The 14,406-nt window shown below is 34.2% G+C and overlaps 1 protein-coding gene across 3 annotated transcripts in view; it reads right to left on the bottom strand.

Annotated features, from left to right (window-relative positions):
• Positions 1-1,210: 1,210 nt before the first annotated feature.
• LOC148950637 (JNK1/MAPK8-associated membrane protein) overlaps positions 1,211-14,406 on the bottom strand; it is a 34,702-nt gene continuing 21,506 nt past the window's right edge. For all 3 annotated transcript variants that reach the window (XM_089092526.1, XM_089092528.1, XM_089092527.1), the window contains exons 5-7: positions 11,778-11,950; positions 6,774-6,850; positions 1,211-1,719 (exon numbers count right to left, since the gene is read on the bottom strand). In XM_089092526.1, coding sequence (XP_088948652.1) covers positions 1,504-1,719; positions 6,774-6,850; positions 11,778-11,950 — 466 coding nt within the window. In that variant the 3' untranslated portion in view covers positions 1,211-1,503. The remainder of the gene's footprint in view (positions 1,720-6,773; positions 6,851-11,777; positions 11,951-14,406) is intronic.

Genomic DNA, 14,406 nt, shown 5'->3' on the forward strand with positions numbered 1-14,406 from the left:
CTTTCAATGTTTCCACAGCTATAGAAACATACACTGATTCAGAATGCAAAACACTTTCATTATTTTCAGGTATTTTCGAATAGCGTAAAGAATATTTGAAACACTTGGCAGGTGATTAATTCCGACCTAAAATTTTTGTCTCTGCTTTCGTACATTCCTCAAGTTCCATGGTTAATGGTTCGGTTGTTCAGTTGAACTTAATGTCCAAAAAGCATTTATCTCTAATTCTGGGAACACAACTGGTTCTTCAGTACGTTCACTTATTTCTAAGCCTGATTCCAAATCATATCTTAGTCCAACTTGCTTGAAGTCGATGCCCCTCGGGCCAATTTCTGTGGTTGAGGTAAGGAGACTCGTTAATGGATTAAAAGGTTCGGCATCTTCTGGTCCTGATTGTATATCCACCAAGGTGGTGAATTAATTCTTCCTTCAATCATCTCTCCTTTGAAAAGGCTTATAAATCTATTTCTCGAGAATAGAATCTTTCCCAGTTCACTAAAGCAAGCTCAAGTGATTGTTTTATATAAAGGCAGAGCTTGGAGTAATCCAGCTAATTATCGGCCAATATCTTTATTGTCTTTATTTAACACGACTATTGAAAAGGTCAAGTATCCTTTTAAGAGGCAAAGGATTTTTTTCATGATGTTTATTTTGGCTTCTGAGCAAAACACTCAACTGAGCAGGCTTGTGCTATTGTTTTAGATTTTCTGCAGTCGGCTGTTGATACTGGTCTGATTCCTGCCGCTATATTTTTGGATGTTTTTATCCAAAGAAATGTTGGATATTTTTGGGTGTTATATTTTGGAAGCTTTCCAGACAAACCCTATTTAATTTTCAATAGAAAGTAGTAGAGCAATGTGAATAAAACTATAAGAAACAGTTTAGACATTAACTGCTGAAATTATTTTGCGGTTCATTCACCAAGCTCAACTACTTTCTTTAGTATATTAAACAGAATTTTGTCTGAAAAGGAACTGCTTACCCAACGAGACTGCATCACTGCTCAGCATCATGAGCGAATCTATCTTCAGGGTCAGATATATAGAGGAGGGAGAAAGAGAGTCCCAGAGCCTGTTTCATACACCCAAACCAAAATATATTTACGATTTTTATGCTTTTCATATAAATATTTTTTCTTCCTCAAAGTTATATCCCGTCAACCCACCGAAAAGATTACCCCCACCTCTCCCAAACATTATAGATCCTCGCATAGGTACATGGACAAGTATATTGTCAATAAAAGAAAAACAAACAGATACATAAAATACGCCCGTGGCTATTAAAGCGACGAAGTGTCGAAAGTCTTGGCTTAAGTAAACACAAGAAAGTCTTAACCTCGTTCGACTTATTTCGCACTTGAGAAGAAACATACCAAAAACGGAGTCACGTCTTGATTGAGACACTCCCGCTTTCAGTTTCTTCTTTCTGATTCAGCCTCATTTTTCCTCTTTTTGAAGGACAACTACACGACCTTTTCGAAGGTTAAACAAAGTAAAGCACAAATTAGTCACTATGGAACTTTGAAGGGTCCGTGAGTTTTAACGTAACCAGATAAAAAATCAGGGGAACAGAAACTAAAGTTAGCATTTCCCACGTAAAGGGCACGCCGTTCAATTCAGAAACGGATAAAATTCCAAAGCTGGTGATGAGCCAATGTCCAATCAAAATTATTAGTAAACGAGGACTTGTAATGATGTGAACCAGCATCTCTTTAGGTTCCTAAAATAATAATGTTTCATAAAATGCATCTTCCTATTTACACAACAACGCTGTCAATAATCAATACATAGCTGTAAAGTGTAATTTCCTAAATACTGTATAGTTTTGCTAATTCATTACTTGAAACTTCTATTTTATTTCCCTTTACCTATTTTAAGGTCAAAATACAAGTAATTTAAGAAATACAAAACTAAACAAGAACCGGTATCGATATTGCATGGACGCAACAATCGTTGGCGAGGCATTTTACCCTCCCTCCTCAAATATTCCTAAGGCTGACACAAATATTTCTTCATCCTTAGTCTTTATTCTAATTTATGAGTTTTTGAAATTAATGAATATTGTATTTATGCCTGTCGCTTGGTTCCTCGAAAGTCAACAATTCTGTTCTGATATACACTCTTCCGTATAATTAAATTATTGGAGCTGCTCATAGATAGACACATGGTAAGACCCTTAGTGAGGGGAGGGGGGAGGGGAAAACACCAAACAGCTTCATTTTTCAGTAAATATTTTTAATTTATTCCAGGGGAGTGACCATTTCACCAATCCCAGAGGGGAGGTATCCCTTGTAATTAAGTATGGATATAATAATAGTAAGTATGGGTATAATAATGGTATACTCACTACATCCTATGATCACCCATCTTGCGACTATCGTATCTAAAATGATATTTCAAAATTCTCTACACTGAGTGAACCAAAAATCTATTTAAAAGTCAATTAGATACTTTCAAAATCCTAGGGATTATGAATTACAATGCTGAGCAGAATTATGAAGATTTTGAAATTGTCTAAATGATTTTAAATTGTATACTTGAAGTATTCAAAGGTAAAGAAACCTTAGTCTGATTTTTGGCAGATTCAATAATATGCAAGATGAGCGACATCAGTCTTAAGAATATATTGAGCTAAACGCTAAAAGACACTGTTTGCATTTACTGGGGAATTAAAATTAGAGGCGTTATGTTTTTTGTATAAATGACTGTTTTAAGATGATATAGCGTAAGCAAACATTTGGTCAGAAACAAAGAGGTAATTTAAAACCAGTGAAAAATTCTATAGAACTAAGAAATTTCAAAATTGGATGCAACCATAAAGACCAATACTGATACCGAAGTCTAAATTTTTTTTATTGACTCTCAACAAGGAAGCTTCAAAATAAAGGTTTGGCTAATTTTAAATTCAAGAAAAATGTAAACTGAAACAAAATATTTGGCTTGATTATCTTACTATAGTTACTTAACTCAGCTTTTGATGGAAGCTCTCCACTAAGTTCAATCATAAATTGAATTGTCAGATATACACGGGCGAGATAAAGGAGAGACAAAACCTTTTGACTGAAATCAGTAGTTCAGTTTCTTTTGTTTACTGGCATCATTTTCAAACTTAAATGAAATTAAACTTAAAACAATGAGCCGAACCTCCTCTAAAATTTCACAGTCATACAAAAATCAATTTAATTGAAAATCAATTCGATTAAATTTTATTTAGAAAGATTAAAATTCATTTAATTGAAAAATGAACCAACTAAAAAATCAATTTACATGCTCAAATCCTAGATTGATTCAGTTCATACAGCAATGAATGGATAAAATTTAAAAGAAGATTTGTTTGCAGTTTAATTTTAAAATATTACAACTCAAATTATAAGTTTAGCCATCACTAGTAAACATTCTTTACTTATTTTACTATAGCACTAGCTAAAAAAAAAGTAGTTGGAGAATTGCCAATATTGCAAGCTTGCTAGATAATTGCGAAACAGCCATTATAATATGATTAAATAAACATAACCATTTATCATTTATGAAAATAATGTGGAACTAGCAAGAGCTTAAATTTTGTAAAGATCTTACACTTTTTGGCAGACTGAAAGAGCATAGCTCGTTTTATTTATAATACTAAGCAATGGCCTTAAGCAATGACTAGCCAAACTACTTTTAATGTTGCCAATTGATGTTTCTGAAACCCTTATTGAGAAATCAATGATCATTACGTTTGAATGGTTTCAAGGAATATAATAGACATGAATCAACAGCTTGGTTAATACATTTGATTTTAATGTAATCTTCAGGTTCGGATAACAGATTTGAGCTTCGAAATAAAATTTTTGGGGTAAGATTCAGCTCGATATTCAAATAAAAAAAAAATTGTGGGCTTACTATCATGAAACTTGGCAAAAATTATTTACTTGTCCTTAACTTACTTATGGTAGCTTACCAATAAGTGCTTACTATTTTCTTAGAATTACTTGTCTATGTCAGGACGTGGGAATAAGGAATAATCAAATAATAGTAGAATATCTAAATATAATACTTTCCCAATTATAAAATAATTGCAAACTAACTACAGAGCTTGAGTTTTATATTTTGCTTATTATTGGGCAAACTTGAAGACGGCAGCAGGTTTTTTTTGGTAACTAGAACTAGATAAGTTACTTAAGGTGTTGCTAATTGATGTTTCTGAAAATATTACTGGAATGTTCAGTATGTTTAAAAGAATTAAAAGAAAGAAAGGTCCGATGAACAAAACTTTCTTTTTTACAAAACATAAGCTAAACTTATGATGAAAAGCACATCTACGTCAGAAAAAATTAAACTTTCACGAGTTTCGTAGATATTATTTTTCTCTTTTTTTTAAATTGACATATATCCGTCAAGAAATAGCTCGCAAACAACAATCTCATCTCAAAAAACAAGTCTAATGTCACAGTTATCGCACAGCCTACAGTTTTTTTTAAACCAAGGACTATTTTAAGCTTATTTTGATCTTTCATTTTCGCCATACCATAATGCAGTTTGTCCAGTGAAGAAGCTCTCTAACTTTATCTTTCAAATATTCTTTGCAGTAGCTATGATCTTTTCTTTTTTATCTATTGGATTTTTATTTTCTTATTCTATTTCTCTTATATTTTTCTTTTGCCTTGAGTAGATGAGGGTAGGTAAGGGGAAAATTAACTAAGTGTATAGCTTTATTACCTATTAGCATTCTCATTAAGGATTTTAGATGCTGCGAACACGTAAAAAGTAGAAGACCCACGGCTAAGTTTGGAAGAATAAGCTAAGACTAAGAGTGACCTAAGCCTTGGAATTAAAAATAGGATTCTTTGAAGTCACGGTAATGACAGTGGTCAGGTCTCTGAAGCCTGGGCTTCACAAACGTTGAGGAGTATAAGCTAGACGTTTCCCAGATGAAGTTTCCAGGCATAATTTGATATAATCGTGTGAATTACTGTATATTAAGCAATAAGCTACACAAAAAAAGCGGTTTAATTGGATATTTGAAGGCTATTATGAAAGAAGAATTAAGAAGGGGTTACATATTTTGGATAAAGGATGAGACATTAGCGAAAACCGTGCTTTTCAGCAACCCAGCTTAATTTAAACGAAAATGTGTACGGTATCAGAAATGGTAGAAGGAGGCAATAGTGGGTATTCCCCAACCCCCTAGGGTTTTTAATATTATTAATAATATTTCTGTAACAGGCATTTGGGGGAGTATTCGCTAAATTCCTAATACACAAACTTAATTAAAAACGAATTAACGCATTACATTACAAAACCAGTAGTCAATACCTGTTAATATGTTACTAAAAGACCTTTGAGGTTAGCTGCCAAAAAGGCAAGAATAGCATTGAAAGTATAGTCTTAATTATTTTTATTTCACTTTGATGAATTGACTCGTTTCACCTCGTATCTATCAGTCCTGGATGAACTTCGCTGAAGTGAGGATTCTGGGACTGTTTTAAAAAAAAAGTTTTAAAGGTTGTATTTTAATTTAAGTTTTTTTTTTATATTCATTTGTGTTCTGCCGAGGTCAGCCCATGGATGTAGGGTCGATATATTCATTTGAAGTTTGAGTTCCACTGTCTTACAAAAAAACCATCCCCATTGTTCTATCTGTTATTTGCGTTTAAAGATAGCCACTCTTGCCTGGAACCCATGAACATTGAATAAGACAGCGTTATTTGATGTTGAAGGTGAAGAGACAATGTTGGGTACCGAGAAGATCGGTTAAGAGGACAGCTCCACTTAGTTGGGTAGTATTAACAGTAAAAATGCTAGATGCAGTGTCTTGCAGTGTCTGGTAGATGCAAGATGTAAAAAGTAGAGCAGCAAAGGCCCATGATGTTCTCCCACGGTCAAAAGAAGTTTGAAAGAAAGGAAGATAAATCGGCAAACCAAGACTAGGATATTGGAATTTAATGGCATGACAGTGGTCAAGCATTGTTTTGAAGCATGGACACTTGGGAAGACAGAGGATTTGCTTGATATTTTCCAGGGGAATTACCTACGGATAGTTTTGGGTATACGTTTGACTGACCGTATACCGAAAAATCAAACAATAAGCTACGCAAAAAATGTGGTTCTATCCCACTCTCTAGTGTTATAATGACAGAAAGGTTCAGATAGCTAGGACACATTTTACGGACGAAGGATAAAAGACAGCCAAAGATCGTTCTTTTCGGCCATCCATCTAGAGATAAATGAAAAGAATGTCGTCCCCAAATATGGTAGGAGGAAGTCATAAGGAAGGATTTAAAGAAAATTGGAACTTCTCAGAGTGGAAGGGGGTAAAGAGTGAAGCTTTGAATAGATTCGGGTGGATCATGAGCATGCGCAGTTATGTTGGCTTCGGTCATTTTGGCGCTGCAGTGAGTTGTCAGTGGTAATAGTGGCATAGCATTCTAAAGACTTTGATTGAAGAAACTAGCAGTTTTAAGAAATGACAGACATACGAAAATAAATAAATACAAAAAGGGTAGAAAATCTCAATAATAATGAAAACCTTGTAATATTTATTTTTTGAAACGTAAAAAATGGTCCAGTAAATATTCCCAAGTCCAACATGAGTTCAAACACCAAAGTAACAGCGACCCCCCCCCCAATATACAGTCTTAGTCTAATGAAGCACATTGATCGTTCTAATTTAGATCCATTCGAATAGCTTCTGCTTGTAAAGTCAGACGTATAGATATAAAAACTAGACAAAGTTTCCTTAAATACCAAATACGCAATTTTTAACCGAAATTCTCGTCCTTAATATTTACTTACCTGGTATGGTCGCGAAGCGAGAAACCATGCTGTAGAAACTACTGCTCCAATTAGCATCAGTACAGGGTATGAATAATCTGCAATTAGATAAGAGAAATAAGAAATTAGATAAGAGACTACATGAGATCAGCACCACTCAAAGACTAGTTTAGTTTATTCCCCATTTAATTAACATCATTAGACATTACAGATTAAAATTTAAAATCTTTAGCTGAAAATAGGGTTCATTTCACTAAATAAAGCTGATTTTTCATATTCTACATTCATAACTTGTCCATGAATCAACAATAACATTTGCAGAAAAAAAGTTGTTCTGAACCAGACTAAGATTAGTTAGTTAGATATTTATTATATCCACAACTGATGAACTACCCCAAAGAGATTGGATAACTTGCAAGAGCGGAAACTGGCACTACAGTCGAGAAAAGAATCAACAACAGAATCTAGATTTTGGCGTTTCTTTGTATTTTTTTAGTGTAGGAATAAGGCTGAATTAGTACGATTACTGACATTGAAAATTAGCTTTATAACTATATTTAGTAAAAAAAAAAAAATAGTTTTCTATATTTTTTCTAACTATATTTTTCATAACTATATATTTGTTCATGGTTATCAAGTTTGAAAAAATCCCAAGAAACACCAAACACTAGATGGTGTTTGTTTTCTTTTTCTAGACACTAGCACCAGTTTTTCATTTTAATAAGTTGTCCATGCTCTTTGAACAACTCAATCATAAAAATTACCATTAGTTCAAATAAACTTTCAAATGGGGATAAATCCATTTATTTCTACTGAAGACGGTCACTGTATATGTGACCGAAATATCTGGACTTCTGTACCTGTTTTTTAACTGTCTAAATAAATGGATTTATCCCCATTTGAAAGTTTATTTGTTCGTCTTAGAACGGCAGTGTGGTCTAAGAAAACCACACCTAATTTAAAGATAATATGTCGAAAATTACCATTAGAAGAAAATAAGAATTGTTTTATCTCCAGTGGATACTACTGACATTACTATCTTGATTGACTTCACCGTCAGATGGACTTCTAGAAGTGACCTTAACGCTGTCTTAACGGGAAGTAAAGAGGAATGAATGCAGTTTAACTCCAAAGAGTAGGAATAAACACTAATATTGTCAATTAGTCTTGTAATATAGCAAGAAACAAGCTAATAATTTTAGTTCAAAACATAATATTAGCGATACCTCTGTACTTAATTCGAAAAAGGAGGGCAATATTTCGACAGTCTTTGATAAAAATATTTCAATTTAAAGAATACATTGAGGGCCAAATTTCGAATGAACGCGTGACCAAGCGCTGTAAATAGTAATTTACAGTGGCGAATTTCTTGTCCTTGCGGCTCACGATGTCTCTCGTGCTTATGATTCTGGTGCGTATTCCCGTTTGGTGTACGGCGCGCTGCAGGTAAGACTCAATCGTTCGGTTGTGCGAGTATTTAAAAATTTGTATGCGAGATTATGCGCTGTCGTGAATGTACCAACTCGTCATGGTTACTTAATGCGTAAAGCCGTAGAAACTGGGTTGTGTCTGGGTTGTACCCCAGAAAAAGGTTAGAATTAGTTTTATCTTTTAAGGTTTGGACCTTTCCATTCTCAATTACACTGACGACATCCTGAATTTAAGTAGAACCGTATCGTCTGTTGAGGAGAATTCCTCTGTGCTTATTAGGGAATATGCCGAAATTGGTCTTAATTTTAATGCTTCGAAGAGCGACATCCTTGCTTTCGGCAAATCTGTCGGCGATGTTGGATGCTTACAGATAGGAAATTCGAGCGTTCAGTTATCTGCTTGCAGTAAGTATTTCGGTCTCCCGATAGGGGATAGTGTAAAAATGACAAGGGCTCTCCTTATATATCATCTAAGTGAGAAACTTAGAAAAGCGTTTGGCATGCTAGTTCGCTGTAAAGCTTGCTACAGCAGGCGCATTCTCGCCCGTGTCTACAACATTTGTGATGCGTCATGTCCTCGCATTAACTCCATTTTGGAATATCTGTACAGCTACTGATAGAAAGACTATTAGATCCGTATATTTTCGCTTCGCGAAATTTCTCTTGTGTATACCCCTCTGAGCTAGAAAAAAAAGACTAGAATCAGCCTACGGGTTAAGTGTGCCACTAACAGTGGCTGAGCAGCGTCAAACATCGCTATTTTTCTAAGCTTGTTAGGACAAACAGGCTCCATCCCGCTATGTGTTAGTAGAAATATATTCATCTATTCTTGGTAGTATAGTCTTCTTTGTGAGTGTGTTTTTTTTTCTTTTTTGTCTTTTCATCTACTCCTTATTGAACCCTTGTGTGTTTTTTGGGCAATAAAGATAATGTATTGTAATTATAAATTCAAATTTTGCAATTTTTGTTCTTTATCAGCAGTCAAATTACGATTTTTTCATAAAACTGATCAGATATATTTTGAAATCGTTTCAGAATTAGAAAATGTGTATTTTAACGGTAAGGTTAAATGTGACAGAATTTACCCTTATGATGATTGTATGATTGATGAATGTAATTTTATGATGAATAATGATGACTGAGGTTTCTAGAATTCAATAAAATTGCGGCATGAATATAAAAAAAAAAAGAAAAAAAAATCTAAGTTTCGAATGATCTATCTACATTTGATTTAACATAATCTTCAGTTCAAATATTTTTAAAGGCAATAAGCATATAAACAATTTCAATTACTAATTGGTTGCGTTTATTGCCCTCTATAATACTTTCAATGAAGGAGAAGTTAATCTTGAGTGTAAAGAGCAGAGAGTGAAGGCGACTGCGGCACCTCTCATATACACGACAATTTCTGTCCATTTTAAGTTCTAATGTCACTACTTAGGCTTTCATTTGAAACAGCTTCTTTTTTGTAAATGTACAATATTCGAGTTTTTAACTTAGCTAAAATAAAACTTAAGCTGCACCAAATTTTGATGATCCTTTTTTGCTCGACGAATTTTAAGGATAAAATTTGCAGAAAAATGTAGGGTAGTATTTTGATCCCACTTTTTGCGCGAAAAAGTAGTTAAAACGTAGCTGGAAACTACACAAACTGTAAAAAAAAAGAAGAGAACCTTCTAGAAGCCCTACTGTTTACCAATGAATTTAAAATGAAAATTTGGAATGATATCCAAAAGTCTAAACATTAGTTGAGAAATCAATAAATTTATCCTAGGGAGGGAAGGGCAGCAAAATCTGAAAGGCACATTTTTAGAAAATATTACTAATAACTATATCCCCCTTATATTCCTTGTGTATTTACATATTAAATATATTTTTCTACAAAAATGGCGCAGCTGAAAATTATCAGACACAGTGATTGCTTGGTGCAAGTGAAGTAATCCCTTAAAACAAAACGTTGTATTACATTTTCCAACATTACTACTACTACTACTACTGCTACTACTAACAACTCACAGCAGCATCAAGCCGCACAAAGCCAACACAGCTACGCATGCTGTGTTGGCCTCCGTCCCAATCTGTTCAAAGCGTCCCTCTTTACACCCTCCCAGTAAGTTCCTATTTCCCTTAAATCTTTCCTTACGACATCTTTCCACCCCATTCGGGGACGACCTGCTTTTTGATTGGCCCTAGACGGTTGGCCGAAGAGAACAATCATTGGCAATCTGTCATCCTTCATCAGCAGAAAATACCCTAGCCATCCCCACCTTTCTCTTATTATAGCCCTAGAAAGAGGTATTGGATCACATTTTTCGTACAGCTTACTATTTGAGATAAGGTCAGTCAATCGGGTAACCAAAACAATCCGTAGGCAATTTCTGTGGAAAACATATAGCAAATCCTCTTCCCTTTTTGAATCATCCGCGCTTCAGAACTATACTTCACCACTGTAGCTTCCAATATTCCAATCGTAGGTCATAGACTTATCTTCCTATTCTTATTGACTTTTTTTCAAGTGTGAAAATGGACCCTGGGCCTTGGCTATTCTATTTTTAACATCTTCACTTCACCAACCATTTTTACTAAAAATCCTACCTAAATAAGTGAAGCTAGGCACTTGATCGATCTTCAAGTTACCCAGCATTACCTCTTCACCTTCATTAAATTAAATCACCTTCATTTAATTCTTAAAATTAATTTTTCAGCCTATGCTAGCACCCTGAATTCACAAAACCTCTAAAAACTCATAATTTTTTCTAACATTTTCATTTAGGATGCTTAAATCTTCAGTACAATCTAAGTTCAGGAGAGTTTTAGTTCCCCATTTGATTCCGTGTTCTCCCGTCGCCTTTGCTGTGCTCCTTAGGACAAACTCCATCAAAACGATCCATATAAATGGGGATAGAATGTAACCCTACATTACTCCTGATTTAATACAAAACCAGCAACTAACCTCCTTTCCTACCTTAACCGCAGCAATGTTATTCTCGAACATGGGACTAATCCCTTTTTTTTCAATGGAGATATAGTTTATTCACAAAAAAATAAACTTTAATGTATTTAACTGGCATACCATACAAGGATCAGACCTTCGCTAAAGCTCTTCTATCAACAGAGTCGGACGCTTGCTCATAATCAATAGAAGTGATGACTAATGGCGTTCGATGAGTCAGGCACTTCTCAATTATTAATCTAAAAGTGAAAATTTGGTCAACGCATCCTCTACCCTTCCTAAAACCACACTGTTCTTCTCATTAAATTTTATTTACAGCATCTTTAAGTCTAAAAAGTATCATCATACTGAGTAATTTACTTCCTACAGAATCCATGCCAATGCCTCTATAATTGCCACACTCCCTCTTATCACCTTTCTTAAAAAATATTCTTTTCCATTACTAAAAAAAAAAATCACGCGATGAATATTTTGATCCATATCATTCAACCCAAGCTCCTTGGAAACCGAACTTTAAAAAAAAAATTGTCCCCTCTGACCTCCTTCTTTTAGAGGGATAGACTCATTCTTCAAGAAATCGTTGATTAGGATTTGTGATCTGGTAAGAAATTGCTTACCATAAACTATAAGAAAAATACTTACATAAGTAACCAGCAAGAACTGCATAGAAAGCTGCCATAATTGGAAAAAAGTAAAGAGAAGCATAGATCGAATTGGCTGAATCTCTTCTAATCCGAAACATACGCGTCAGCGGAATCCTTATTAGTAAAATGGCAAGGATTGACAGACAAATATAAACAAGGACAATAGAATATCTGGAAAAAGAGAATTCGTTCTAACGCACTTGAGAGAACCAGACTACCAAGTACTACCACCAACAAACAGAAAGTTGTCAAAAAATTGAAACTTGAAAAAAAAACGAAAAAATTAAAAAAAAAAAATCTTTAAACAGAAAAATGTCTTCTTCTTTTTGTTAGTCAAAAAAAAGAAACAGTTTTTTTTGAAACAATTGAAAAACTGAAACAAAAACTTAAAAAAAAATTTTAACCCAAAAACTTTTGTTTCTTTTTCCTGACTTTAAATTTACACAAGTTCAAACCAAGTTACAAGAAGGCCTACATAGGATATCCATCCTAGGCAGGTGGGCCCTATTAGGCTTAGGTCGCTTGTTCACCTGTGAGTCCAAGCAAATTCAGTCTCCCGTTTTGCATACAAATCCAGTGGACATTCTTTGTCATGAGTCAACCCAAAAATCACGGTCACTCCCATTGCAATTCCAGTGGGCATTCCCAGTTGGCAAAGCTCATATAATGTGAACAATCTAAGTTGCCCAATTGCCTGCAAGTCCTGTGGACTTGTTCGGTCATAAATCTTAGAAAAGATTTTATTTGGAGTCTTCACTTCCCTTCGAATGGCTAATAAAACTAATAGACTATTAGAATTATCCTTACTCCATGCCTATCATCCTTAGTTCTGCTCTAAGATGCATGATAGACTATCTATCAACAAGTCAAATGACATCATTTTTATACATTCTAACAAAGACTTATGCCACCTTTGCCTCTCACTCAGACTATCTGTCTTGGCTTTTTTTTCGTCAACTTCCATTTGTTTAGGTTAAAGCTTTACTTTTTGTCCCAAAAACAGGAATTCAAAGTATTTTTTAAAGTACTATACAATTTTAGTGTAAATTACAGGGGACTAAGGAGGGGGCAACACCCCCCAAAAAAACACGGGATGATTTATGTTCCTTTTATGTTTAGTATCACTCCTAACTTTCATTTGAAAAAAAAGTTCTACATTTTATTGAATTTCAAGGGACAAAAGGAAGGACATTTAAAAGCACAGCTTTTTTTTTACTGATTTCAATGCAGCAGGATTTCATTTAAAGAAAATACTCGCACATATAGAAAAAAATATAGGAATGAAACTGGTGCTATTTCCACATGAACTGAGTGTAGGTACAGAAACCAGCTTGAGTGCGGCCGACTTTTGTTGGCCGAACACTCAGAATTACAACTACAGTTACACACAAATACACTTAGAATCTCAAGTCACAGATACCCAAAGAAAGGCAATTACACATAGCGATCAAAGCCGATTTTTTCTCTGCAAAATCTATCAACGGAGTCAATAGATTGTGTCAGAGTCCTTAAAATATACAGAAACCAGCAAAGGACAACTCAGCAAAGACAATTCAAAAGATTTGGCCAAACCAGGACGAACTGTTTGGTAAACAATATTTTTTTCAAGCTACATTTTTAATGTTAAGAATACGATATTATGGCCTTTTTTTTGTCACAAGCAGAATAAAATATTCTTCAGATCACTATTATCACTAGCCTACTTTGGCCAGTATATATTAAAATTTCATTTTTTTTTTTTTTTTTTTAAGTTGTCTTGCTTCAATATTGAAGCACGGATTATTGTTTTTTAGACTAATTAATCATTTAGTGACTCAGTATTTATTCGATCTTTAAAAAGTGTAAAATAAGCTAACCGAAACAAGAAGATATTTATGGTTTTAAACATAATTCTCTACATATTTCAAATAATTTCCTCGTTTGTTACGTTTCATTTTCAAATTGCGTTTCTTTTCGATTTACTTCAAATACGTAGTTAAATATGTGTGAGAATCCAAAAATACTCAGTATTATGTATTAGTATTAGTATTATGATTGCATTATCCAGCATCAATTGAAATTTTCACATTTGTCAATTGCCTTTGACATTGCTTTGGCTTACTTCATTATTACATATGCAACTCGGATATCATTCATTACACCATACACTTTTGACTCGTTCTTATTTACTCGGCTTTCCCAAAATAAACCAAAAGAAATCAGTGGTACAAAGTCACATGACTTCAGAACTCTGATACAAAAAGTATAAGTTGTTCTGGGATACGTAATATGCGACGGCACATTTGGGAAAAAAGACAACAGGCATATTTTGTTTTGCTCAATTCTGGCATAGAAAATCCATTTGGTGAGTTTTTGGGGAAGTCAGTAATCATTGACTATGATATTGTTATAAGTGCCCTTTGGCTCCTTGGAAATCCATTAATCTAGTAAAATCAATTTTATTTGAAATTCTTGCCGCTAAGCTGACGACCACGATGCTTCATTCTTAGTTGCAGCATTCCCTCCAAAATCTTCGAAGAAAAATGGTCCTCTACAACCCACATAAAAGGTGAATTTTTGTAAGTTTGAGATTTTTGATGAATTATAAGGTTTTCGCCACCCAGGATCCAAAGAAACTTTATTTATCT

Source organism: Artemia sp. Qi Xiang Cuo, chromosome 7 (genome assembly GCF_049724085.1).
Source record: "Artemia sp. Qi Xiang Cuo chromosome 7, ASM4972408v1, whole genome shotgun sequence".
In the NCBI taxonomy this organism is placed as follows: Eukaryota; Metazoa; Arthropoda; class Branchiopoda; order Anostraca; family Artemiidae; genus Artemia; species Artemia sp. Qi Xiang Cuo.